Source organism: Bidens hawaiensis, unplaced genomic scaffold (genome assembly GCF_021521415.1).
Source record: "Bidens hawaiensis isolate Kalapana, Puna unplaced genomic scaffold, B.hawaiensis_p1.1 tig00001511_1, whole genome shotgun sequence".
NCBI classification, from domain to species: Eukaryota; Viridiplantae; Streptophyta; class Magnoliopsida; order Asterales; family Asteraceae; genus Bidens; species Bidens hawaiensis.
The window spans coordinates 1413019-1439470 of record NW_027491085.1 but is presented as its reverse complement, the minus strand read 5'-3'; the positions used below and the strand labels follow the sequence as shown (position 1 = coordinate 1439470).

General features: G+C 35.7%; 1 protein-coding gene and 2 pseudogenes across 3 annotated transcripts; all 3 read left to right on the top strand.

The window, feature by feature from the left end:
• Nucleotides 1-370: 370 nt before the first annotated feature.
• On the top strand, nucleotides 371-6803 carry LOC143582683 (vacuolar protein-sorting-associated protein 33 homolog; annotated as a pseudogene). The gene is made up of 23 exons (XR_013144023.1): nucleotides 371-427; nucleotides 797-863; nucleotides 969-1008; nucleotides 1106-1186; nucleotides 1261-1455; nucleotides 1524-1634; nucleotides 2112-2177; nucleotides 2268-2375; nucleotides 2461-2505; nucleotides 2604-2660; nucleotides 3212-3309; nucleotides 3870-3921; nucleotides 4053-4109; nucleotides 4725-4787; nucleotides 4857-4963; nucleotides 5056-5179; nucleotides 5265-5346; nucleotides 5436-5506; nucleotides 5794-5874; nucleotides 5959-6016; nucleotides 6100-6158; nucleotides 6249-6342; nucleotides 6447-6803. The product of XR_013144023.1 is annotated as a vacuolar protein-sorting-associated protein 33 homolog (transcript).
• A 7267-nt stretch (nucleotides 6804-14070) lies between these two features.
• On the top strand, nucleotides 14071-16266 carry LOC143582673 (F-box/kelch-repeat protein At3g23880-like). Its single transcript, XM_077065193.1, has one exon. It carries the CDS (start codon nucleotides 14899-14901, stop codon nucleotides 15970-15972), a length of 1074 nt encoding a protein of 357 aa, XP_076921308.1. The 5' UTR covers nucleotides 14071-14898; the 3' UTR covers nucleotides 15973-16266.
• A 7158-nt stretch (nucleotides 16267-23424) lies between these two features.
• Nucleotides 23425-25860, top strand: LOC143582665 (U-box domain-containing protein 14-like; annotated as a pseudogene). The gene is made up of 3 exons (XR_013144009.1): nucleotides 23425-24025; nucleotides 24088-24504; nucleotides 24715-25860. The product of XR_013144009.1 is annotated as a U-box domain-containing protein 14-like (transcript).
• Nucleotides 25861-26452: the final 592 nt, after the last annotated feature.

The following is a 26452-nucleotide window of genomic DNA, read 5'->3' as shown; positions in this document are numbered from 1 at the left end:
GTCGGTGGTGAGCGTCATCATCACTATAATAATAATAATAATAATAATAATAATAATAATAATAATAATAATAATAAATTTATTATTGGTTAAAAAAATACAATATGTACTTTGATAAAAAGACGGTTTTGTTCTTGACTTAAAGTAAAAAAAAAAAAAAACTAACGAAGTTAACGATTCGTTAACGATTTGACGTAACCGGCAAGAAGTGGGAAATGTCAATTGTTCAGTTGCACAAACAAAAGTTTTTAGACGAAAATCGCATATCTAACCAAACCTCAGGGACCATTTTAGCACCTTACTCTTTTATCTATATTGTTTTTCACCTTCGTCTCCATTAATTAAATAAACAAAATCCACCGGACCTCCGATCACCGTCGATCCTCCACGCCACCGTCGATCAACTGCCAATCACAATTAAATTCAGGTTATTAGTATTATTATATATAACATTTACTCTCACCTGCTTGCTTATTGTTAGGGCTTGTAATTTACAAAACCACCTGATTAAAATTAATTAACTGATTGATTGATTTCTAGGGTTTACTTTTTCTACTATTGATTCCGTTAACCTGTTCCATTGATTAACAGCACATTTTATTACACCAATTGCAAATTTATGAATGTACGATCTCCTCCGATTTATTGGATCCCCAATTAATTAACTGTTGTTCAGATGCTGAATTTGCAGTCCAATTGTCATAATTGCAGTTTAATAGTTATTGAAATTACAAGTGCAATTATGTATAGTGTGTACTAGTTATTGATTATTATATATTTATATGTGATCACTCAGGAGAGAACCAAATAATGGCTCAAATTCCCAATTTACAGAACGGGCCTATCAATTTCACTTCTATAAGGTTAGTTTTATTATTATTATTTTAGAACAATTCATCTACTTAATATTCTGTAAGAATATCTATTTCTTCGCACTAGTTTTTATTTTTGTTGGGTTTGAATTACAGAGACCAGTCTCAAAAGGAGCTCTTAACAATCCTAAAAAACGTAAGCTTCAATCATTATTATGCAAATTTTATGTAATCTGTACAAGTAACCGATAAAAATAGAAGTTTGTTTAATTTTAATTTTGGTAAATTTACAGATTCGAGGGAAAAAGTGTTTGGTCATCGATCCAAAACTAGGTGGTACACTATCACTAATCGTGCAAACTTCACTTCTCAAGGCAAGTCAAAGTCAACTCATTTATGTTATTTTCTATGTGCTAATAAAACACTTACAATGTTTGTACACAAACAGGAACACGGGGCTGAACTACATCATCTTAATTCAGATTCACTCAAGAGTAACTGCACAAAAGTTGTCTACCTTGTACAAACGCAGCTTCATTTAATGAAGTTTATTTCGTCTCATATTCATAATGACACATCAAAAGGGCTTCAAAGAGAGTATTTTGTTTATTTTGTTCCTCGTCGTGCGGTTGCGTGTGAAAAAGTAAGTTATTTTAGCACCTGAAAATATTTAAGTAGATTGAGTTTTTATGAATGTTATTTACTTTGCAGCTTCTTGAAGAGGAAAAGGTTCATAATTTACTAACTATTGGGGAGTTTCCGTTGTATTCTGTTCCACTTGATGAAGATATATTATCGTTTGAACTCGATTTATCTTATAAAGTATGTATCTTTACATTATTAAATTTATTTCATGACCATAAATGAACTGAACGGGACATGTTTGTGTTCGTTCGTTTATCCTTAGCGAACAAACAATCGAATATGAACAATTAAACTAGACAAAATTGTTGTGGGCCTAAGAATTTAAAATGAATATGCAACCGAACAGCGAACAAACTTAAACAAACCTGAACTAACGAGCTTACGAGCATAAACGAATTTAAATGAGCGAACCTAAACTTACATAAATTAACGAATGTCACGTACATAAATGAAGGAACGGGAAATGTGTTCATGTTCGTTTATTTAACTAAATGAACAAAAACCTTTGTTTATGTTCGTTCATTTATAAAATACACGAACATAGTGAGCTTCCCACCGAATGGTTCACTGAACTTTTTTGTTTGTTTACAGGTCTAGGGAAGTTTTGTGTCTCCATATTTGTTAATTTTGTGTCCATTATTTTTATTTAAACAGGAATGCCTTACGGATGGTGATACAACATCTCTTTGGCATATTGCTAAAGCCATTCACAAGCTTGAGGTTTACCTTAATCCTTATAATATTTATATTTACTTATTTTTATTTTTATATTTAAATATTATATAGATTTTGAGATTACGTATTTTGCAGTTTTCATTCGGTCTGATACCAAATGTTAGGGCAAAAGGGAAATCATCTGTACGTGTTGCTGACATGCTTAACCGCATGCAAGCTGAAGAACCCGTTAATTCAACCGAAGTAATTCTGCATTATACACAATAGTATTTTAATTCTTTATATATATATGCAGTAATAATTTATTGATGTTATATTGTTAATTTAGATGGGTGTCCCAGAGATAAACACACTGATCATTCTGGATAGAGAGGTACTTCATCTGACTTCTGGAATTAGGGTTTAAAAGTTACAGCTAATGTATTTATATCTATATTTGTTTAAAGTTGTGTTATTGCTGTTGAATTGCAGTTGGATATGGTTACTCCTATGTGTACTCAATTGACATATGAAGGACTTGTGGATGAGGTAAATGCAATATAATATGACAATACTAATAAATTAAGCTTTTTGTATCTTAAATTTTGATAGTTAAAGTTTGAGTTAATTACTTGGATAGTCCCTGTGGTTTACCCAAGTTGCACATATAGTCCTTAAGTTTGAGGAATTACATGTATGCTCTCCATTGTTTCTAAAACGTCAAACAGATGGTCCTTGTCATTTCACATGCACTTAACTGGAAAAACTAATGCCCGTCTATTACAACTTTACAAGGACCATCTATGTTACGTTTTAGAAACAATGGGGAGCATACATGTAATCTCTCAAACTTAAGGACAAACACCGCAGGGACCATTCGAGTAATTAACCTTTAAAATATTTTATAGGTTTATTTTATTATTTTTTTAATTTTGGTTTGATACTTTATTATTTCCGCATGTAACCAGAGCTAAAGGTAAAAAATGACCTTTTGTAATTTTAAGCAAGTCAAAGATTATACAATAAGAAAACTCTAGGGATTTGGAAAGAAAAACACATTATTTTTTTTTTGTCTTAAAAGACATTTATTAATTGTGCAGCTTTTACATATCAATAATGGTGCTGTGGAAGTAGATGCGTCAATCATGGGTGCTAACCAACAAGATGGGAAAAAAATGAAGGTTCCTCTTAATTCAACGTATGTGTTCTTTATATTTGTTTATTATTAAGTAGGCTTGTAGACTAACCGAGCCAACAAGAATGGGAACATGTGCGGGTTCGTATAACTTTAACTGAACAACCATTGGGCATGAACAATTAAGAGAACGATGTTTTCTTGTTTGTGTTTGTTCGTTAAGAAAATACATGTGTTCGGGTTTGTTTATGTCTGTTTGTTGACAATATAAACGGTTCACAAAGTAAACGAGTGAACATAACTGAACATAGATGTTGTGTCTAATAAGTTGTATGGGTCTAAAATATTTGAATCAACATATTAACGAATGAACTTAAACTAGCAAACATAAACTCATTCAAATGAACGAAAGTTTACGAACATGAATGAACGCATGTATTCATGTTTGTTCGTCTAGCTAAATGAACAATTTATTTTTGTTCATGTTTGTACGTTAGCAAAATAAACGAATGTAAACAAACTTCCCGCTGATTGGTTCACTGAACTTCCAGTACGTTTACAGGTCTATTACTATGAACTTATTGTACATATTTGTTTAATCTTTTAAGTTGATTTTATTTCAGTGACAAACTGTTCAGAGAAACCCGGGATCTTAACTTTGAAGTTGTTGTCCAGGTTGATCTATAATAACCAATTCTATACATCTTTGCATACTATTTAAAAACCTTTTTTTTAATATTTGTATATAAACATGTTATAAACTTTTAGAGATCATCTCTTAGTTGCCATTTGCAGTATGTTTGCAGGTTCTTCGACAAAAAGCAACTTCCATGAAACAGGACTACACGGAAATGACAACGACCGTAAGTCGGTTCTTTTAAATAAATTATATAAATGTCTACTGTCTAGGCTTGTAAACGAAGTAAACACAACTGGAGCGTGTTTGTTTAACTATAACCGCACAAATGATCGGACATGAACGGTTAAAAGAACGGGGGTTTTCTGTCCATGTTCATTTATGAACATTCGTTAACAGTATAATGAACAGCTCATGAACGTAAACAAACAAACATAAACTAGCGAACATAACTGAGGTAAAACCAATTAAAGTTAAATGCGAACAAGAATGTCTGGGACTTGGGCCTAAAAGATTATTAAAACTAGACTAATTGGAATCGGTCTTAAAGTTTAAATAACAAACAGACTTAAATAAACATAAACTAACGAACATAAATGAACGTAAACCAACTAACATAAATGAACGTAAACCAACTAACATAAATGAACGAACGTGACTCATGTTCATGTTCAGCTATTTAAATAAATGACCAGAATCTTTTGTTCACCTTCGTATGTTTATTAGATACTTGTACATAAACCAACTTCTCGCTGAATTGTTCACGAATATTCAGTTCGTTTACAGGTTTAAAAGTGTCATATATGATCTAACTTATGAAGCTAATGATATGTGATTTCAGAATCAAACCGTCTCTGAGCTGAAGGATTTTGTCAAAAAGCTCAACTCACTGCCAGAAATGACTGTATGTGACTTCTTTGATCTATTGTGGCTTTTATTTATTTATATTTTAAGTTTATTTAAATTTTTGTAGAGGCACATAAATCTTGCTCAACATCTATCCACACTTACTTCCAAACCTTCGTTTCTTGGGCGACTTGACATGGAGCACACTATTATAGAGGCTGAAAGCTATGATATGTAAGCTTTACATTTTATCTCTTTTTCCAGTAATATAAAATAACATTTTTTATAAAATTTCATTTTGAGTTTTTATCATATTTTGTTTGCAGATGCTTTGAGCACATTGAAGAAATGATTCATAAACAGGAGCCACTCGTTAGTGTCCTACGGCTTCTTATCTTACTTTCAGTTACCAATGCTGGCTTACAAAAAAAGGCACTTTGACTATTTAAGGTCAAACTAACAAAATTATATGTACTATTTTTCATTTTCAATATATCAATACATAATTAATTATTTTTTTTACTTCTTGATTTAGGGGAGAGATTCTTCACAGCTATGGTTTTGAACACATATCCACTCTAAATAATTTGGAAAAAGCCGGGTTGGTCAAGAAACAGGTTCTTATATTTTTTTTATTTTCTCCCATTTTTATAACCTCTTATTTTTTGAAAATTTGAATAAAGTTTACAAGCTTAATTATGTGCAGGAAGGAAAAAGCAATTGGTTGACTATCAAGCGCGCTCTTCAACTCGTGGTTGAGGATACTGATACCACCAAGTAATATAATTATATGAACGTGGTATAATATCATATTTTACCTAACAAAAAATCATAATATCAAATACATCCATTATTAAAATTTCGAAATTTATACCCTTCTCTTAAAATATGCATTAGTCCATGAGAGTTTACCATTGTAAAGAGAGTTAGAAGGGCATAATGGTCTTATTAGTATTTTGAGCGGATACATTTGATATTATAATTTATTTTTTGATCGGGTAATATGATATTATGAAATAGTTCTCTATGCATATTTTAATTTTAATTTAATTTTTTTATGGCAGTCCGAAAGACGTGTCATATGTTTTTTCTGGATATGCGCCTTTGAGTATCCGTTTAATTCAACACACAATTCGATCCGGATGGTGAGCTAACTTATATTTATTTGTTTTTCTTTTTAATTCATTTAACATTGAAATATTATCAACATGTAAAATATTGTCTTTCAGGCGCCCCCTTGAAGAAATATTGAAGCTGTTACCGGGAACTCACACAGAATCAAAAAGGGTTAGTAATTATTTAGAATATTCTTGATATTACTTTAAAATATATATTTTTATATTTTAATATATTATAAAAAAAATTTACAGAGCGTATTTGCAAACAGTCCATCATTCGATATACTACCAGGGGGTGCACAAATGGACAAGTACATTTTCTGTAACACGTCATGTTTAGTTATTAAATATGTCGACGAGATTAATTAGTTTTAATTTATTTATAATTTTATATATTTCAGAGCTCAAGATGGGAGGCGTTCTCTCGTTCTAGTTGTATTTGTTGGTGGTGTAACATTTGCAGAGATATCCGCCCTCTGCTTTTTCAGTTCGCAGGTATTTTATAATGTCCCTTTTTTTATAAACGGGCCAATATGGGTCAAACGGGTTGAAAGTTTTTTATTCAAAGATTTAATGTTAAGGTTTGTTGTCACTTGCAGGAAGGGATGGCATATGATATTATCATAGGGACAACAAAGATTATAAATGGTAATACGTTGATCGAAACCTTCATGGACAACTTGGGTTGACTCGGGTTTGCATCTTCTACTTGTACTATGAGCATTCGGGTTTGTAATTCGCATGAAGTGGGACTATTGGATCGTGACCGTTGTTTTTGCATTTGGGTTTCTTTATCTTCTGCTCTCTTTTTGTTGTTTGTTTATACCTTTTGATTTTGATTTTTGAGCTTATTTGTCTTTTGCTTTATATTGTAATTTCACTGTTATGTCACTGTGTGATAAGTTTCTGCCACTGGTTCGGTTACTGTAAGTTAGGCCGACAAATTATTCATTTAAGTGTCCGTGTTTGTTTTTTCAGTTAATTTTAATTAATGAACGGACGAGCCGTGTTCATGTTCTCTTGCAGTGGTAATTCAATGATCCATACTAACTTCAATCTGATTACTGCTCCATTCCCTATCACCCCTTTAATGTACCTATTATATTTTATCTCTAGTTTTGAGTGATTAAAGTTTAGAGATGGTACTCCGAGTTATGCCCGACAAGTTCTTCCATGGAATTGGGCTCCATTGTCTTGTAGAATGATGTATTGCCCGTATGATGCTACACCATAGGCCTTGTTCATTATTGCAAATTTTCCGCAACCATTTAGATGGTAAGGCTAGTATGAGACATGGATCTTAAGAAAAAAAAGTAATATTAAGTGAAGAAAGGTTGCTAGCTTTTAAGAACCGACTTTAATGGTGTCAAGCGCCCAACAATCGCTAATGTTTTAGCCTTCCATATAGATAGCCGATCTTCAAACGCTTTAACCATCGGATTCCAATTTTAGATCAGATTTATGTTTGAAGGTAAAGGAGCCAAGCTTATTTTTAATGTTATCATGTTACTCCCAAATAGAGGTGCACAAAAAACCCGGAACCGAACCCGATAAAAACACCCGGAACCGGTTTTGTTAATACCTGAACCCGTACCCGACCCTACCCGTAGGGTACGGATAGGGTATGCATTTCGGTACTAAAACCCGAACCTGAACCGAACCCGATTTGTACCCGATAATACCCGAAAACCCGAACCGGTTCCATACCTGGAACCGTGTTTTTCCAATACCCGAAACCGGGTATTTTAAATACCCAATATATACCTTAAAAATACCCCTAAAAGGTGCAAACTTTTAAAAATCCAATTTATACTTGAAAGATACTCGGAAAAAAGCCCGAAAAACCCGAAAATAAGGTTTTTTCAATACCCGGAAATAGGGTATTCAAATACCCCGTTTCATACCCGACCCGAACTCGATACATATGATATGGTTTTTAGAGACAATACCCGGACCCTGAACCCGACACGGGTATTACCAATACCTGATTTTTCAATACCCTGTCATACCTAAACCAGGTTCCATACCCGAACCCGACCCGGATAATAGACGGTGTTGGCATATCAGTATTCATTTTCCTGAATATGAAATCCTAAAATCAAAATCAAAATCAAAATCGGTGAAAATGTCAGACCGCATTCCGTTTGAAATCGAATCGGAAATCATCAAACGTGTTCATCCGGTCAAATCTCTGATCCGCTTCAGATCCGTTTGCAAACAGTGGAAGTTGATAGCTCAGAGTTCATCACTTGCTTAATAACAACACTCAACATCATCTGCTCATAAGGTACAAAGAAGCCGCTTCTGGCATAAAATACGTTTCAATGGTTGATGATGATAATAATGATATTGATACTTTCCCGCAACACAAGTTTTATCGCACTCTTCTTCCCACTGCGACCTCTAAATTAATGCGCGATTCCTCAAACGGATTGGTCTGTTTCATCAGTAAACTACTCATTGTTGTTTGGAACCCCTTCATTAGGAAATCGGTTGCTATCCCCTCGCCCGTTGGTGCATATATTGCTGGTTTTGGAGTCTGCCACGGTGTATCCGGTTCAACAGCTACTCCTTTAACATAAAATTCGAATAACCCAAATTAGAGGTGGCCATAAAATCCGGTTCTGGACCTGACACGGTGTATCCGACCTCCGGATGCGAACCAGGTTTTGGTTTCTCAAAGAAAGTGTACCCAGAGCTGACCCGGATCAGCTGCAATCAGTTCCAACTTTACCTGGTCTAAACCCGGACCCGACCCAGGCAATACCCGATAAAAACTCCGCAAAACTGTCAAAACCCAATCATACCCGGAACTGGTTGCTACCCAACCTAGTTCTTGATTTTTGTTGACCAAACCTGGAACCGGTTCATAAAAATACCCTATTTGCCCAGCTCTAACCCGAATTCGCATTATATGTATGTGTGTGTGTATAAGCTTTAAAAATAACATGACATGCTAGTTTTTTTTTTGGCTAAAAAAAGAACTACACTAAAAGCCTAAATCAATTCATCATTCAGTTTACTTTAAAATTTAATCTAATCGCTAATCTTAGTTTACACTTTGAAAATTTAGTTACATATGTTCTAATTTGGTTTATTCGAATTCTACCCTGATTTGAATAAAGTTATCTATTGCCAGTTAAATTCGAATTTAGTTTTAAACTTTTCAGATTCGAATAACCCAATTTCCTTGTAATTTATTTTAATAATAAGAGAATACAGAAGAAATTAATGTTCTATAAATGATAATCAGAATAGTCACAACTTACAAGTTATAATGAGTATAATATCTTTAAACCATGATTTATGTTTTTCTTTTCATATTAGTGAGCTGGTTAGAAGTATCTCGTGGTGTCGTTTAGCAAATTTTGAGAAAAGAAATCTTTGTGCAGTAAACGAGTTAAACACACTAAATTAATTTATCCACACTTGCTTCCAAACCTTCGTTTCTTGGGTGACTTGACATGAAACACTCTATTGTAAAGGCTGAGACAGGGCTGACAGGCAAGGTCTTATCGTGTAAACATGTTACAGATGATGCGATTAACACATATTTCAAACATAAATACGGCTCATTTAACTACTTTATATCTCACGTCTATAGCACAGTTTTAAGTTTCATATACCAATAAGGAGAAATGATGAAGTATAGCCTACTAAGTTTAATTATTTAAAAAAAATATAAAAAATCATATAGTGTAATTTCACTATTATGTCATTTGTGTCATTTTAAATTATGCCGACAAATCATTCATTTAAGTGTTTGTGTTTGTTATTTTTTTAGTTAAGCTTTAAAAATGAAACATAAGGAGTCGTGTTCGTGCCCTTTTGGTTGCTTAGAGATATTATAAAAGCCTTATAGCTGCATTTGACTGGGCATGGATAACATTGAGACGGGTATATCAACACCATTTTGATAATCAAAGTGGTTTTATAAACTTTGCCAACATTTGGAATTTTACTTTTAATAATATGCAACAAACGCTTTCTTTTTGGAGTTTAGTCCACCACAAAACTTACTAAATTTTTTGATATCAATGATTTTAACCGGGTCATTATAAATAAAGAAGTAATATAAAGAAAGGTTGCTGAATTTTAAGAACCGACTTTAATGGTGTCAAGCGCCCAACAATCGCTAATGTTTTAGCATTTCATAATTCATATATATAACCGATCCTCACACGCTTTAACCACCAGATTCCAATTTTAAATCAGATTTATGTTTGAAGGTAAAGGAGCCAAACTTATTTTTAATGTTATCATGTCACCCCAGAAAGTAAGTATTTTTCTTAATATTTTCTAAAAAAACTAGGGATGCAAATGAGCCGAGCTGCTCGAGATCGGCTCGTTAAAAAGCTCAACAATCGCTTAGTCCCCCACAAAACTTTAAAAATTTTTCGAGATAAATGATTTTAACCGGGGCCTTATAAATAAAGAAGTAATATAAAGAAAGATTGCTGAATTTTAAGAACCGAATTTAATGGTGTCAAGCGCCCAACAATCGCTAATGTTTTAGCATTTCATAATTCATATATATAACCGATCCTCAAACGCTTTAACCACCATATTCCAATTTTAGATCAGATTTATGTTTGAAGGTAAAGGAGCCAAGCTTATTTTTAATGTTATCATGTCACTCTCAAAAGTAAATATTTTTCTTAATATTTTCTAAAAAAACTAGGGGGTGCAAACGAGCCGAGTTGCTCGTGAGCAACTTGATATCGGCTCGTTAAAAATCTCGATATAGCCGAGCTTAATCGAGCCCGAGCCTAAAAGTAAGCTCGTTTAATAATCGAGCCCAAGCCCGAGCTTCACTTATTGAGCTCAAGCCGGCTCGTGAGCCTGTCATTTATATAATTTTTTAAAATATATATTTAATATTTATAAATTAATATATATATATATATAATGTTATGAAAAAAGAACTAAATAATATATAAAAATAATTATAATAGAAAAAAATTATATAAAAATAAATATAGTTATATAAAAATAAATAGTAAACGAGCCGAACTCGAGCTTGAGAATCTACTCACGAGCCGAGAACTAATAGAGTTAAAATGAGCAGAGCTCTGTGTAAGTTAAATGAGCTCAGCTCGAGTCTAGTCGAGCTCGGGCTCAATTGGCTCGTTTGCACCCCTAAAAAACACAAATTAACAACCATAAGCCCATTGGCCCAAGATAATAATAGTCAGTGCTCAGTGTAGACATATCACGGGGTGTTTGGCCTAGCTTTTTTACCCAAGCTTATAGCTTTTTTTTTATATAAAATAAGCTTTATTTGGTGTTTGGTTTAGCTTTTTTAGCTTAGGCTTATAAGCTTATATAGGCTAATTTGAATAAGCTTATTTGAAGATGGTTTTTTAGCTTATTTGAAGAAGCTTATTTGTTTAAGAGGGTAAATTACTCATTTGCCTTCAAATGGTGATGGATTAATAATATTGAAGTAACTTATTACTATAACAAATTAAAAATGATGGATTTAACAACTTATTAAGATGTATAATCAACTTATAAAATATAAGCTAATCCAAACACTTAAAAAGTGCTTATCAAATGATATAAAATAAGCTATAAGCTTCAAAAACATATAAGCATAAGCACAAAAATATAAGCCAGGTCCAAACATCATTTTCCTGAATTTGAAACCCGAAAATCATAATCGGTGAAAATGTCAGACCACATTCCGTTTGAAATCCAATCGGAAATCATCAAACGCGTTCAACCAGTCAAATCTCTGATTCGGTTCAGAAATCCAATCGGGTTTCAAACGCGTTCATACTGTGAATTTCTTGTCGGATCCGCGTGAAGGAAGGTCCACTCTCCGACCAGCGGACATTCTAGTGTTTGGATGGGTGGGGGGGAAGCATGCTTGTATGGACCTTACTGGAGTGTCCCCTCTTGTCTGGCTTAGGGACACCGGGTTTGTTGCTAGGCAAGCGGTGCTAAAGGCAGAAGCAGGAAAAATTACTAAACACGATAAGGCGTGTGTTGAGAATCAACATGCCTTCATCGCTTTTGCTTTTGATACATTTGGGTCTTTCGCCCCCGATGCTGCTTCGTTTTTAAAAAGAGTTCAGCGGGTCGTGCACAGTAACTCAGCGACGCCGAAGAACGATAACTGTGTTTTCAGTAGGATCGGGTTTGCCATTCAAAAACGGGTGGCGGCGCAACTTGTTGCCCGCTTACATGTCTTCTGTTGTAACCGGATACTTTTTCTTATTATTTTAAATAGAATCCAATACACGTTCAGATCCGTTTGCAAACAGTGGAAGTCATTGATCGATAGCTCAGAATTCATCACTCATCACCTACTTAATAACACTCAACCGCATCATCTGCTCATAAGGTACTTCCTCGCTTCTGACTTAAAATACGTTTAAGTCGTTGATGAAGATTAAGGGTGGCAAACCCAACCCAAATGGATTGTTTTGGGCCAAGATGGATAAACTTTAAAAGTAAAATGGGTTATGATGAATCATAAAAATTCTTCAAGTGGGTCAGGATGTGTTGGAAATATACAAGTGAGTTTCATTTATAGGTTAAAATGGGTAGGTCAAACAAAATATCCAAGTTATCCAAAATTTATCTAATTCAAAATACCAAACTATCACATGCGAAACAAAATTCATCCAAAACCCAAAAAACGATCAAAACGAAACAAAAACCCTGAACTGACTAAAACGAAACAAAAATGAAACTGAACCGAAATAGAAAAACGACCAAAAAGAAACAAAAAAACGGAAATGAAACCGAAAAACTGACCAAAACGAAACAAAAAAGGTAAAATGCAACCGAAAAGCTAACCAAAACTAAACAAAAACACCGAATCGATCAAACCGAAACAAAACTGAACCGAAATAGAAAAACGACCAAAATGAAACAAAAAAACGGGAATGAAACCGAAAAACTGACCAAAACGAAACAAAAAAGTGAAATGCAACCGAAAAGCTAACCAAAACTAAACAAAAACACCGAATCGACCAAACCGAAACAAAACTGAATTGAAATAGAAAAACGACTAAAACGAGACAAAAAACCGAAATGAAACCGAAAAGTTGACCAAAACGAAACAAAAAAAAAGCGAAATGCAACTGAAAAGCGGACCAAAACAAAACAAAAACACTGAACCGACCAAAACGAAACTAAAAACCGAATCGACCGAAACAAAACGAAACTGAACCGAAATAGAAAAACGACTAAAACGAAACAAAAAAAAAGCGAAATGCAACTGAAAACGGACCAAAGCAAAACAAAAACACTGAACCGACCAAAGCGAAACAAAAAAACCGAAACGAAACAAAAAAAACGAATTGAAACTAAAAAACTGACCAAAAGGAAGCATAAAAAAAACTAAATACAATTTAAAAACCCTTTAGTTCTTTTGAATATTTTAGTTATTTTACAAAGGGTTTTTTTTTATTGAACGAGGATGATGGGGGAAACATTTTAGTTATTTTACATTTTGCGTTTTTTATTTATATTTTGAGTTATTATTTTTTTAATAGTTTTTTTGAATATTTTTTTGATGGGTTTTTAAAACCCTTTGTATGTCAACATTCACTTGGGTCAAGATGAGTTAGTTTAATCCATCTTGACCTATATCCATCTTAACCCTCTATTTTAAAAATCCATCCTGACCCATATCTAACCTATCACCCAAATCCAACCAAACTAATTCCCATTGCCACGAAGAGAATGATAATGATAATGATAATGATAATGATAATGATATTGATACTTTCCCACGACACAAGTCTTATCCCACTCTTCCTCCCAGTGTCACCAATAAATCAATGCTTGATTCCTCTGACGGACTGGTCTGTTTCATCAGTATTGTTCGAGAACTACCGAGTAAACTCATTGTTGTTTGGAATCCGTCCATTAGGAAATCCATCAGTATCCTGTCGCCAATTGGTACTAATATTGCTGGTTTTGGAGTCTGTCCTAACACTAGTGACGTTAAAAGACTGACTCGACGGCCGAGGTTTTTACGCTAAGCACTAGGATTTGGAGGAATCTGTTTAGCACGTGGATTACATTTTCGTATAATAAGGTGGTGGTTGTAGATGGGGTTAGTCATTGGGTTGCTTATGATCCGAATGAGGAGGAATCTCGTAAGAGGATTATTAAGTTTGATTTGGCAAGTGAGGAGTTTGGAGAAGTAGCTCTTCCAGATGGTTTAGTAGACTTTGGATGTGCTGGCATATTGAGATTCAACCGATAGTAACACCACGCGATGTTTCTTTGGAAAGAGAACTTGAAGTGAACCAATCTTGGAACGCGTGAATGGTCTTGGGATTCATGGTTCGTTCTTTAACATGGTCAACTACACAGAATCTCTATTCCTGCTTAATCATCCTGATTCTATCATTGAGTGACCATGGTCAATCTTTATTACATGTTTTGTTTCTGTTTTGGAAAGTTATGCAATGCATACGGACAAGCTTGAGTCATTATATATGCCTTCAAGTGTAGTGCTAAGTTGTTAGCCTTTATATTGAAAATATATCTTCTAAACATGGTAGGTGACTTTGCAAGTTTGCATTTATGATTGTTAAGCGTCTATCTTTAGTGTATTTTAGTTTTAAACATTTGAAACTTTGATTATAAGTATTTGCTTGAAATTTAAGGATGATGTATGCTCTGTTGATGGCTAGAAAGCAATGAAAACTTTAGTAGAACTTGTAGCAGCCTCTATTAAAATGATGATCTGGTCTCTCTAGGCACAACTCAAGTTTTTAACAGAATAAGTCAAAATATAATGTCTTAGTGTGGTGGGGTGGAAGCGGGTAAAGGCTTCCGGGTTCATGGGAATACCGCTTGCACCCCCACAATTAAGCCCGCCGGGTGCTTTTTCAGGGTGGTAGAACCCATCAGCCACAACAAAAAAATTTTTTTATAGCCGTTCAACGGCTATATTTCCATTAAATGCCCCATTTCTAACGGCTATATTTCTAACGGCTATATTTCCATTATATGCCCCATAAGATTTTATACTTTTAAGTATAAAATCCCTAAAGTTGAAACCCAGAATCAAAATCGGTGAAAATGTCTGACCACATTCCTTTCGAAATCCAAACCGAAATCATCAAGCGTCTTCATCCTGTCAAATCTCTGCTTCGGTTCAGATCAGTTTCTAAACAATGGAAGTCGTTCATCGATGGCTCTGAATTCATCACTCATCACCTACTTAACAACAACACTCAACATCATCTGCTGATAAGGTACATGCTCGATTCTGGCATAAAATATGTTTCAATTGTTGATGGTGATCATTCTTTACCCCAACACAAGTTTTATCCTGTTCCTCCCATTGCCAACGCTAAAATGCTCGGTTCCTCTCACGGATTGGTGTGTTTGTTCGGTTCTGCTCCCGAACCACCAAATAAACTGTTTTATGTTTGGAATCCCTCCATTAGGAAATGTGTTCGTATAGTGTCACCGATTGATACATATATTGCTGGTTTTGGAGTTTGTCCCAACACTAGTGACCCTAAGATTGTCGCTATCAAGCATGGCTTGAAGGCGGAGGTTTTTACATTAAGCACTAGGGCGTGGAGAAGTGTTCCGATGAATATGGTTAGTAGTTCAGTTGCATTTTCAGGTAATCCAGTAGTAGTTATAGATGGGGCTATTCATTGGCGTGGTTATGAACGGAATCCAAATGTGAATTTTAATGAAAGGATTATTAAATTTGATTTGGTAAGTGAAGAGTTTGGAGAAGTAGCTCTTCCAGATGGTTTAGTAGACGTTAGTAGTTGGGATATATCTAGGTTCAAGGAGTCTCTTGCTGTGATGGGCTATCGTGAAGATGATGCGGGGAAAATAGTTTGTGACGTATGGGTGATGTTGAAAAACGGTGTTTCGAACTCCTCGTTTACAAAACTGTTCACTGTTAAGAATAACTCGTTATGTTATATTGGAGTAATTGGATTTAGGAAGAATGGCCAACCGATAGTAGTACCAAGCGATGAATATCTATCTCTGGAAAGTGAACTTCAAGTTTATGAGCCTAGCTCAGAACAAATGAATGGTATTGGGATTTATAGTTTGTTAGTCGACATGGTCAACTATACAGAATCTCTACTTCTGCTTAATCACTCGGATTCTATCATTCAATGACAACGATAACGATGATGATAGTCACTCTCCATTCAATCTTTATTACCTGTTTTGTTTCTGTTTTCAAAATAAATAACTTTGCTATGCAATGCATACAAACAGTCTTTGAGTCCTTGTATTTTCTGCAAGTAGTGCTAAGATGTTAGCTTTTATATCGAACATATATCTTCTAAACATGTAGCCGAGTTTTTATTTATTGCAAGTAGTCTTTGTGTATTTCAATCAACATTTGAATCTTTGATTGCAAGTATTTGTTTGAATTTTAAAGATGTATGCTCTATTGATGACTAGAAAGCAATGCTGTTCTCTTTAGGTACAAATCAAGTTTTAACAGAATGTGACAAAACAGTTGTGTTTTATTACATCCATACGCGGATTTTATCATTTTACCTTCTTCCAAATTTGAGTATATCATTGCTTGTTACTTTCCAGCTTCTTCCAAATATTAGTATGTTATTGCTTGTTACTTCGCTTGTTCAACAACTACAACTTTTACATGTTTAGTTGCAATTTCTTGCAAATATTTTCAATTTACCATTATAAATGTTGTTAATGATCAAATCAATCCCGCCGGTTGCGTTTAGGGGGTGTTCATTATTGGAATTAGATGACTAGAATAACCTCAATTTGAATTGAACCGAATTTGATTTCTAGGTTATTCAAATTAAACCCTTTCTCAATTTGAATGTAGCTCGAGTTTAAGTCTAGGTATCACAAATTGATTCAGTTCGATTAACCCGAACTCGCATTATATATGTGTGTGTATTGGTATAATATACTTATGGTTTATAGTAAGGCGTTAAAAATAAAATGACATGCTAGATTTTATCCGGCTAATGTTAGTTAAAATAATATGACATGCTAAAACATTATCGTTAAAACAGTCTATTCATTGTGCATTTTACTTTAGCGTATAACCTAATCGCTAATCTTAATTAAGCGTTTGATTATCTAATTGTTTATGTTCTAATTTGTTTCGCTCGATTAGATTCGAATTCACTCGGATAAATTTGAATTCGACTAACTTGGAAAAACACATTTGAATCAATCAATTCTAGTTTAGTTATAAATTTTTCAAATTCGAATAGCCCAATTTACACTTAAATTATTTTAATAATAAGAGAATAATTTTTTTTTAAATAATATAATCAGTTTAGTTACAACTTACAAGTTATAATATGATATCTTCAATTTATATGGGAGATATGAGGGATGACCCTGGCTTGCTAGGGTTCGAGTTCTGATCTCACCCGGTTTTACCGGCTCTACGTTGTCGTGCCGCTTGGCGGGCGTGGGGTCGGGTTTTATCCGGGGAATCCCTCAATAGGCGGACCGCTAGGAGCTCCCTCCGTCCGGACTAGTGGCCGGTTCGGGCTACCTTTAGCCAATAAGGGCCGCGTACGAAGTACACGGCGTTACTTAGTTGGTCGTTCAAAAAAAATAATATGATATCTTCAAACCATAATTTATGCTTTTATTTAATTATCAGTGATGTGATTAGTATCTCGTGGTGTCTATTAGCTGAAAGTTTTATGATTATTGATAAAAGATATCTTTGGCTCTTTACATACTAAATGAGTTAAACATTTTGAGTTGATTTGTTGCAAATATTTAAAAAAAAAACTATATTACCGAAACTACAAGAACTTAATTATTTATTAATAAAAAAGGGTAAATTAAATTTTAAAAATATAATTTATTATTAATGGTTAGTGGCCTATAATTTGGATTATTAAATTCTGATTACGCTAATATACCTAACATGTATCATACACGTTAAGCGGTTTGATAATCAAAGTAGTTTGATATACTGCTGTTTCTTTTGGACAGGCGGTTTTGAGAGCGGAATCTAGGAAGGTTGCTAAGCATGAGGCAGCGTGTTTGGAGAATCAGCACGTGTTCATTCCCTTTGCCTTCGACACATTTGGATCCCTAGCTCCCGAGGCGGTTCGCTTCTTGGAGCGAGTGCAGAAGGTGGTCCACAGTGACTCGCAGAGCCCGAGGAACCAATGATTTATATTTAGTAGGATAGGCTTTGGGATTCAAAAGGGAATAGCGGCGCAGCTTGTTGCTCGCTTACCCATTATCCAGATGTAGCTCGCTTTGTGTTATATAAAATATTAAAACTTTTTCACTAAAAATATATTTTGGACATTAAAATGATAAATCATTTCTACAAACCTTTTGTTTAAAGGAAAAAAGTTTTGTCCTAAAAAATGTTCGATGCCTTTCTTGAGTATGAAATGAATGTATACCTTCTACATCATTCAATCCTAAAGCGGTATGAGTTTCGACTATGGAATTATGATTTAACCTTGGAATCGGTTTCAAACTCTACTTTTCGAAAGGCTTAAGCTTTTTAAGTTCGAGATCAATTTGCTTATTGTTTATCTAGTTTTATTTGCCTTAAATTTATGCGAAATAATAATTTGAATACATTACATAAAAATATTATAAATATTAGACTTGTTTAGGTTTCCAAGCCAGCTTGATATTGAGACCACTCGTAGTGATCATGTTGTGGGAGCAAAACTGGCTTCAAAACTAAGTGAACACCACTACGCCCTTTAGTTTTGAGGTTAGTTTTGGGCGGGCTTGTGGCTTGTTGTATATACAACATTGTGATAAGTAAAGCTCACATACACTAGTGCTCATTTATTAAACAACTCGAGCTTGATCTCAAACAACTCACAAGCAGCTTGACTCGTTTACACCAAACATAAAACTCTTTATTTTTCTGTTTACCGCTTTAAATACATATATATATATATATATATCTAACTATCTATAATTGTCTACTATGAAATCCTAGGTGTCGCTCTCAGGTTGTTCCCCCCATTCTCTAGAGCCACCAGATTGCTTGATTTCTAAATGGAGGCTTCTCATGCATTTAACCCGAATTCATGGGTATGGGTCTCACCAAACCCGGATAACACTTAAACGGGTTATAACATCTCATTTATTAGTGAAATAACCCCTTAATATCAAAAAATAATTTTCACGGGTTATGGGTCTTACCAAACCCTAATAGTCCTCAAATGAGTTATAAAATCTCATTTATTGGTAAACACTTTCATCATCAAACCCTAATTTAATTTCTCTCATTTACATGTTCTCCGTTGCTGGTATATCATCTCCATCGGCAGTTAACTTTCGATACTACCCACCACCGTCAACTACATCCACGCCTCCTTTTTCATTAGACAAATATTTGTGTTCATGTTTGTTCATTAAAAAAAATCAACATGCTTGTGTTCGTTTATGTTTGTTCGTTAAAATCTAAAAAAAAACCTACTCATCTTAATTGAAAAAACCCAAACGCTAAAAAAATATAATAACAAACTAATATATATGTATTAAATTAAGGAAATTGGATTTAAATAATCCCACCTTTAATGGATTGGCCAATAATAATCACACCTCCGGTATTTCCTGCTGACAGTCCCACCTTTTCAAGGTTTTTTGTTTTATGATCCTCCGTTAAAAATAATTAACGGGGTTAAGTTTTAGCTGATGTGGATAGTGAGTTGGCAGTGTCATAATCCTACATGGCGAGTGACTTGGCAGTGTCCATTAATTACGTTGAATACCACCCTTTTAACCCCCAAAATTAATTGGTTGAGCCCTAATTATCGACTGAATCCCTCACCCACGACAAACTCAGACCACAATTATCATTGAATCCTTCATCAATCAAACCCAGATTCAAGAAAGCTACCATGAACGACCTGCTGACCATCGGACCCGGCCCCCACCTCCAGATATCCAGCTTCAAACACCAAATCCTCACCACTAATATTAATCCCAGTGATCCCTCACCACTGGAAGAAAGCCCTAACCCTAATTACATTCAACTCAGTGATTCAAGTAGGTGGCGAGGTAGTTGTTGCGCGTCTTATACCCTCTTTAAAATAAGCTTAAAAGTACTAACTTAGGAAGTACAAGGACCAAAAGTGCAAATTCTGAAAATTTGTTCCCATCGCGATACGCGACGGGGTAACAATCAACCCATCGCGTAGCGCGATGGGCTTGCTGAGTCAGTGGACACGTGTTGAGCATCGTGTCGACATGTGGCGCAATATGACAGGCCACATGTCACAACCGCATAAGGCGGCGTAAAAAGTGCGGCGTCGCGATACGCGATGGGTCACCAGGACCCTATCGCGTATCGCGATGGGGATGAAAGTTGGCTATAAAAGGGGGGTGACGGGCATGAGTCCCATTCATCCCCAAAACACCTTCATTTTCACACACATAGCCTCGAAAGACGTGCCCCGTTGCCGTAACAAGCCGACGTGCTGTTTTCTCATAATTCGTGCAAGAAACGAAGTTATAATCAAGCTAGCAATCATATAAGCGAGTAGATCAAGATCCTGCCTTTTTCTTATTATCAATCTTAGCATTCAATCTAAGGTAGGAGTTATGTTTAAGTTATTTGAATTATAGCTTAGACTATCAATCGAGGCTATGGCCTTTAACCTTGATCGTATTTTACAAACATTCGTTCACAATCATGTTTTCATAAATGTTACTTCATGATGAAGTAATGTTAAACGAAAAATATATTTTGACGGGCATGTAGTAATTGGAAGGGGGATATCACTAGTAGTAAGTTTCTTGCCTAAAGAAAAGTAATTCGTTTAAATCCCAATCAACCGAGGGACCCGTTTACTTACCTGGAGAAACTTACCAACGTGTTGAACCTATTAGGCCAAAGCATGCTATATCAAACGTCACATAAAAACCAAGTGTTTTCATTCACAATCAAGTATAAACGATTTCAATGTTAAGCTTACAATCATAGCTTAACACCATTCAAAACATTCATACGAACCTATTTATGTATAGGTTAATATCATTCACAATCGATCAATCAATCAGTCAGTCAAGGTTTCCAACACCGACGGTACAGGTGAATACGTTAACCTTTTCAATCAGTCAAAACATATTTATACTCAATGAGACGAACAGGTGTTTGTCTTAACGAGTCAATCAATGTCTACATGAGATCGAGAAATCTCTAAAACTTTATAATACAAAGTAGAAAATAAAGTCATCTCAGACCGAATACACATGTGTCTGGATCCAAACATAACCTTTCAGCCTAAATCATTCAAAGGCTACGTGGCCGCGGGCTAATGGTCATAACTAGTCTCCCGGTAAGGGCTACGTGGCTCGGGAACAATTGTGTGTGTAGGGCAGTGGTACATAGACCAGAAGTAGAAATGATTCTGCTAAGCTTGTAGAGAAAACTATATTTGTATTATATTGTCATTCAAATGTTTTATTGAGTCATACGTGTTCACCAACATTTCGCTGACGTATTTTTTTAACCCATTGCAGGTAATTAAGCATAAGTAACATTAACAAGGATTGGAGTTTTATTGAAGATAGAAGTGCGTACAAGATGGCTCCGTTTTTTATATAAAATCCTTGTAATATGAAAACATATCTTTTGTGAACCAATACTCGGGTATTTAATTCCCGAGTAAATTTTTAATGTAAATTAATATTATATTCAACCTAAAGTCTTCCGCTAAAATAAATCCATAAACTCTGATATATTTACAAAACAGGTACCAACTTGTGGTCACACGCCTAGGCCCTAAGTCGGGGTGTGACAGTTGTCCGGCAAGAGGATGAGGCGGCATGGGCGGCCAAGGTGGACGGCGATGAAGATATTAGGGTTAGGGTTTGAGGTCGTAGGAGAGGAAGTCCGTTGGGAGGAGTCCGATTGGGAAGCCGTGGTAGGTCAGGACAGAGTGAGTCGTGGGGAGTGAGTTAGGGTTAGGGTTTGTGGATAATACAGAGATGATGAAGGTGATGAAGGTGAAGAAGATGATGATAGATTTGGACATGGTGTTTACAGAGATGAAGATATTATTATTGTTATTATTATTGTTGGGATAATGATGAAAGGAAAGCCACGTAGGAAAATAAAAATATAGGTAAAAGCCATTTAGGAAAATAAAAATGCCAAGTCATTAGCCACATCAGCAAAAACTTAACCCCGTTAATTTTTTTTAACGGGGGATCATAAAACAAAAAACCTTAGAAAGGAGGGACTGCCAGCGGGAAATACCGAATGTGGGATTATTATTGGCCAATACGTTAACGGTGGGATTATTTAAATCCAATTTTCCTTAAATTAAAACAAAATTACGTTAAAAAAATCATCATAAAATAGCAAAACGATTAGAAACAAAAACTTATATAAACTCCCGTAACACGGGAGGATCAAACTAGTATATATATGGGATGAATATTTTGAGAACTTGATGAGTTGTAAGAACTTTGAGAACTCAATTTTGGACCACAAGTTTAATTAAATGATTTGAAATATGTGGCTAAGATTAAATTTAATTAAAAAATGAATCAGGAGAGAGAATAAGTATTTTTGTTAATTACACAAGTTTAAACTTTATTTACAATGTGTAAAAAGTCGATTCGGTGTGTAAAAAATTACGGTAATTTTTTATACATTACTTACACTTACGTATTAAACATGTGCAAAAAAATTAAAAAAAAATTGTTACGCCGAGTTCTTTTGAGTTCTTAAAACTCAAAGCGTTTCTCAAAAGAAATCAATCCTATATATATATATTTGTCATATTCTTCAAAAAAAAAAAAAAAAAGAAAACAAAACATCACAAGTACATAAGACACTCCAAGCTTTACCTTAAATCAGCGACCGATTCTTAGTTGACGTCATCGTTGACTCTCTCAATATTCAACTATGAGCACATAAAGACCATTTCTTCTTCTTCACTGGTATTCGCCACTTGTTCATAAACAAATCCTGAAAAAGTCAACAATAATAATAATAATAACAATACTCATACATAAATACCCATCAAACAATTAACCATATCCTATATTCTATATACAATCACTGGCTTTTAAATCTCTTAGCTGCGTGTGATTTTGTGGTCCAACAATGTCCAATGATCACGAGTCGGGTGGTGTTCTGGTGAGTCAACTCGTTGACTCAGTGAGGGAGTTTACCGGGTTACCAGAGTGTAGAAACGCTGCAAGAGATATGTATGGGAGTTTGGTGAGAAGAGTGAAGCTTTTGACTCCATTGTTTGAGGAGTTGAAAGAGAGTGAAGAACATGTTGATGATGTTGAAGGGTTTAAGTTGTTGAAAGTTGCTTTGGATTTTGGTTTGGGTCTTTTGAAATCAGTCAATCATGGAAGTAAAACTTTTCAGGTACCTTGAGTTCGGTTCGGTTTGAATTCTAATTCTAAAGCTCGAGCTTAGCTAATGTGTTTTTTTTTTAAAGTTGAGTAGCTTAGCATATATAATCTCTATGCAGTTATAATTATTTTATAGGTATATTAGTTATATATTGTTTAGTTATTTAAATCATAATATTGTAAATATATTAATTATTATATAAATATATGTTGGATAATATAAATAATAAGCTCGTAAGCAGGCTCAACTTGGGCCCATGCGCATTTATTAGACAAGCTTATTGTTAGGCTCGAGCTCGTTTAGGATAGACTCGATTCAAGCTTTTAGTGTGCCAATGTTGAATAGCTAGCAGACGGCTTGACTCTTCTAAACCCCTATGTGTCATACGGCCCATATAGTCAAACGAGCCGTATGGTAGATTGGGAATGCAGAAAGTAGTCAAACATGTCGTTTTGATAGTCATACGGGTTGTATGATAGGGAGAAATAGGCCATACAGATCGTATGAGGGTCAAATCATACGAGTTGTATGTTTTTAGAAATGACTAAGTGACCACGGACAAAAATCATATGGGTCGTGTGAAGTTTTCGCTCTATCACACGGCCCATATGACATCATATGACCGGTATGACATGACAAAAATAGGTCATAACGCCTGCATGATGTGAGCTGGTGTACAGTTTTGGGTTGGACCATTAGTAATTGGGTGATGATCAAGTTATAACTATTGTTAAACAGGCACTGCAACTTGATACAACCACCAGCAAATTTCATGAAGCAACAATAATGATTGAAGAAGCATTAAGCAAGATTCGTTACAACCGATTCAACAAACCCGAAGAAGTTAAAGAACAGGTGAGCATGATCTTCTAATCATCAATCTTTACTCACTTCCAAAATAACGCATAATCTTGCAGATACAACTAGTACATTCACAGCTCAAAAGAGCAGACTCACAAACAGAGTCCTCTGACATACAGCTTCAAACAGACCTGTCAATATTGAAAATGGGGGTCGAACCGGACATAGAAATCGTTAGAAGGCTTTCCGAGAAGCTGCATTTGACCACCATTGATGATTTGAGGAAAGAATCACTCGCGATTCATGAGATGGTTATAATGAATGATGGTGGTGAGTTTGGAAGTGTTTTTGATACGATGTCGTTTGTTCTTAAGAAGATTAATGATTATGTGATGTTGGGAAATCCTGCTGTTGATGATTCGGGTCATGAGAAGGGGTTTTTGAGGCATCGGTCGCCGGTTATACCAGATGATTTTAGGTGCCCGATATCGCTCGAGTTGATGAAAGATCCCGTGATTGTTTCTACTGGGCAGGTATGTAATGCTTAATTTTGAAACCGGTCTGAGTCGGGCTTCGGAAGCCCGGTTTCTTTAGGTCGGGCCAAAAAGTAGTATAATTGGACCTTTTCACAGGCCATTATAATGGTGTGGAAAAGAGCAGGTTTTGGGTTGTCATATAACTTTTTTGATAAACGGGTCATTTTCGGGGTTAACTTGTCTGACCTTTTTTATACAATCTTGCAGACATATGAAAGATCTTGCATCCAAAAATGGCTAGACGCGGGCCACAAAACCTGCCCGAAAACTCAACTAACGTTACAACACACGTCATTAACGCCCAACTACGTGTTAAAGAGCCTAATCACTTTATGGTGTGACAGCAACAGCATAGAGCTACCAAAATCACAACCAAACTGAAAACCCGTAACACCCGGCTCCGAATGCAACCAAACCACCATCACAACATTACTCAACAAACTCACAAATGGCAACTTAAACGAGCAACGGGCCGCAGCCGGTGAACTCAGACTACTCGCAAAACGAAATGCTGATAACCGAGTATGCATAGCCGATAATGGCGCCATTCCCATTTTAGTCGAATTATTATCTTCTAAGGATAACCGAACGCAAGAACACGCGGTCACAACGCTTTTAAACTTATCGATAAACGAAGATAATAAACAGATTATTGTTAACGTCGGTGCGATACCCGAGATAGTCGATGTGTTGAAGAACGGAACCGTGGAGGCTCGGGAAAATGCGGCTGCCGCGCTTTTTAGTCTCTCTGTGGTGGACGAAAATAAGGTCGCGATTGGTGCCGCGGGTGCAATGCCGCCACTAATTGATTTGTTGCAACACGGGACACCGCGAGGGAAGAAAGACGCGGCAACCGCGATATTTAACCTTTGTATATATCAAGGAAACAAGGTGCGGGCCATACGGGCCGGGATCGTGGACCCGTTGATGAGGTTGGTTAAGGATGCGAGTGGTGGGATGGTGGACGAGGCGTTGGCGATTTGGGCAATACTTGCGAGCCACAATAAAGGGAAAGTGGCCATTGGTGAAGTGGACCCGGTCCCGGTTTTGGTGGAGGTGGTTAGGACCGGGTCCCCACGAAACCGTGAGAATGGGGTGGCGGTTTTGTGGTGCGTGTGTGCGGGTGATATTGACCGGTTAATGGTTTTGAAGCGGGTTGGAGGAGAGGAGGTGTTGCGGGAGTTGAGTGAGCATGGGACCGATCGGGCTAAACGTAAGGCTCGAGGTTTACTGGAAGTTGTTCAACGAGTCGAGTTTAGGGAACCCGCGATTAATGTAGTATGATATATTGGATTTACATACATTTGTGAAAATAGAATATCACAATTCCTTGCATATGTATATAGTTATTTCTTATCTTTTTGGACTCGTATCAGTTTAAATGAAGTTTAATATAAAGGAGTCGAGCATGAGCATGACCTGAGCTCGAGCTTTATAAATAGATCTGAAGAAACACTAGCCGGACCCCGGGCAGATTACTGGTAACCTGGGGGTTAGATAGATGTTTCCCACGAGGGGTTAGACCCTTGGAAGATGGTTCTTCTGATAACCTGCAAAACAGACACCGTGAGCTCGTCACTGAGAAGGGGGGGGTTCCTCCTTGTGACCACCCTCCGGCGTGAGAATCAGACTAGATTGCTCTTTAAATATAAAAGTATATTAAGAGATTGCTAGAGCAGATATCAGGTATAATATGATGATAATGTAGTAAGATATGATAAGATGAGATGGTCATACCATTTGTGGTATTTATAGCCGAAGGTAGGTTTCCAAGGAGGTATGGCCGGCTGCAATAGTGTTCCTGTTCCACCAACAGTAGCCTACGCACGTGTCCTGCTGGTAGTTGGTGGGTAGGTAGCGGCTGATAGTGACCAGACCTGCTGTATACTATTCCTTTCCCACCAACTGCCGGCTACGCACGTGGTATGACAAGAGTTGGTGAGTA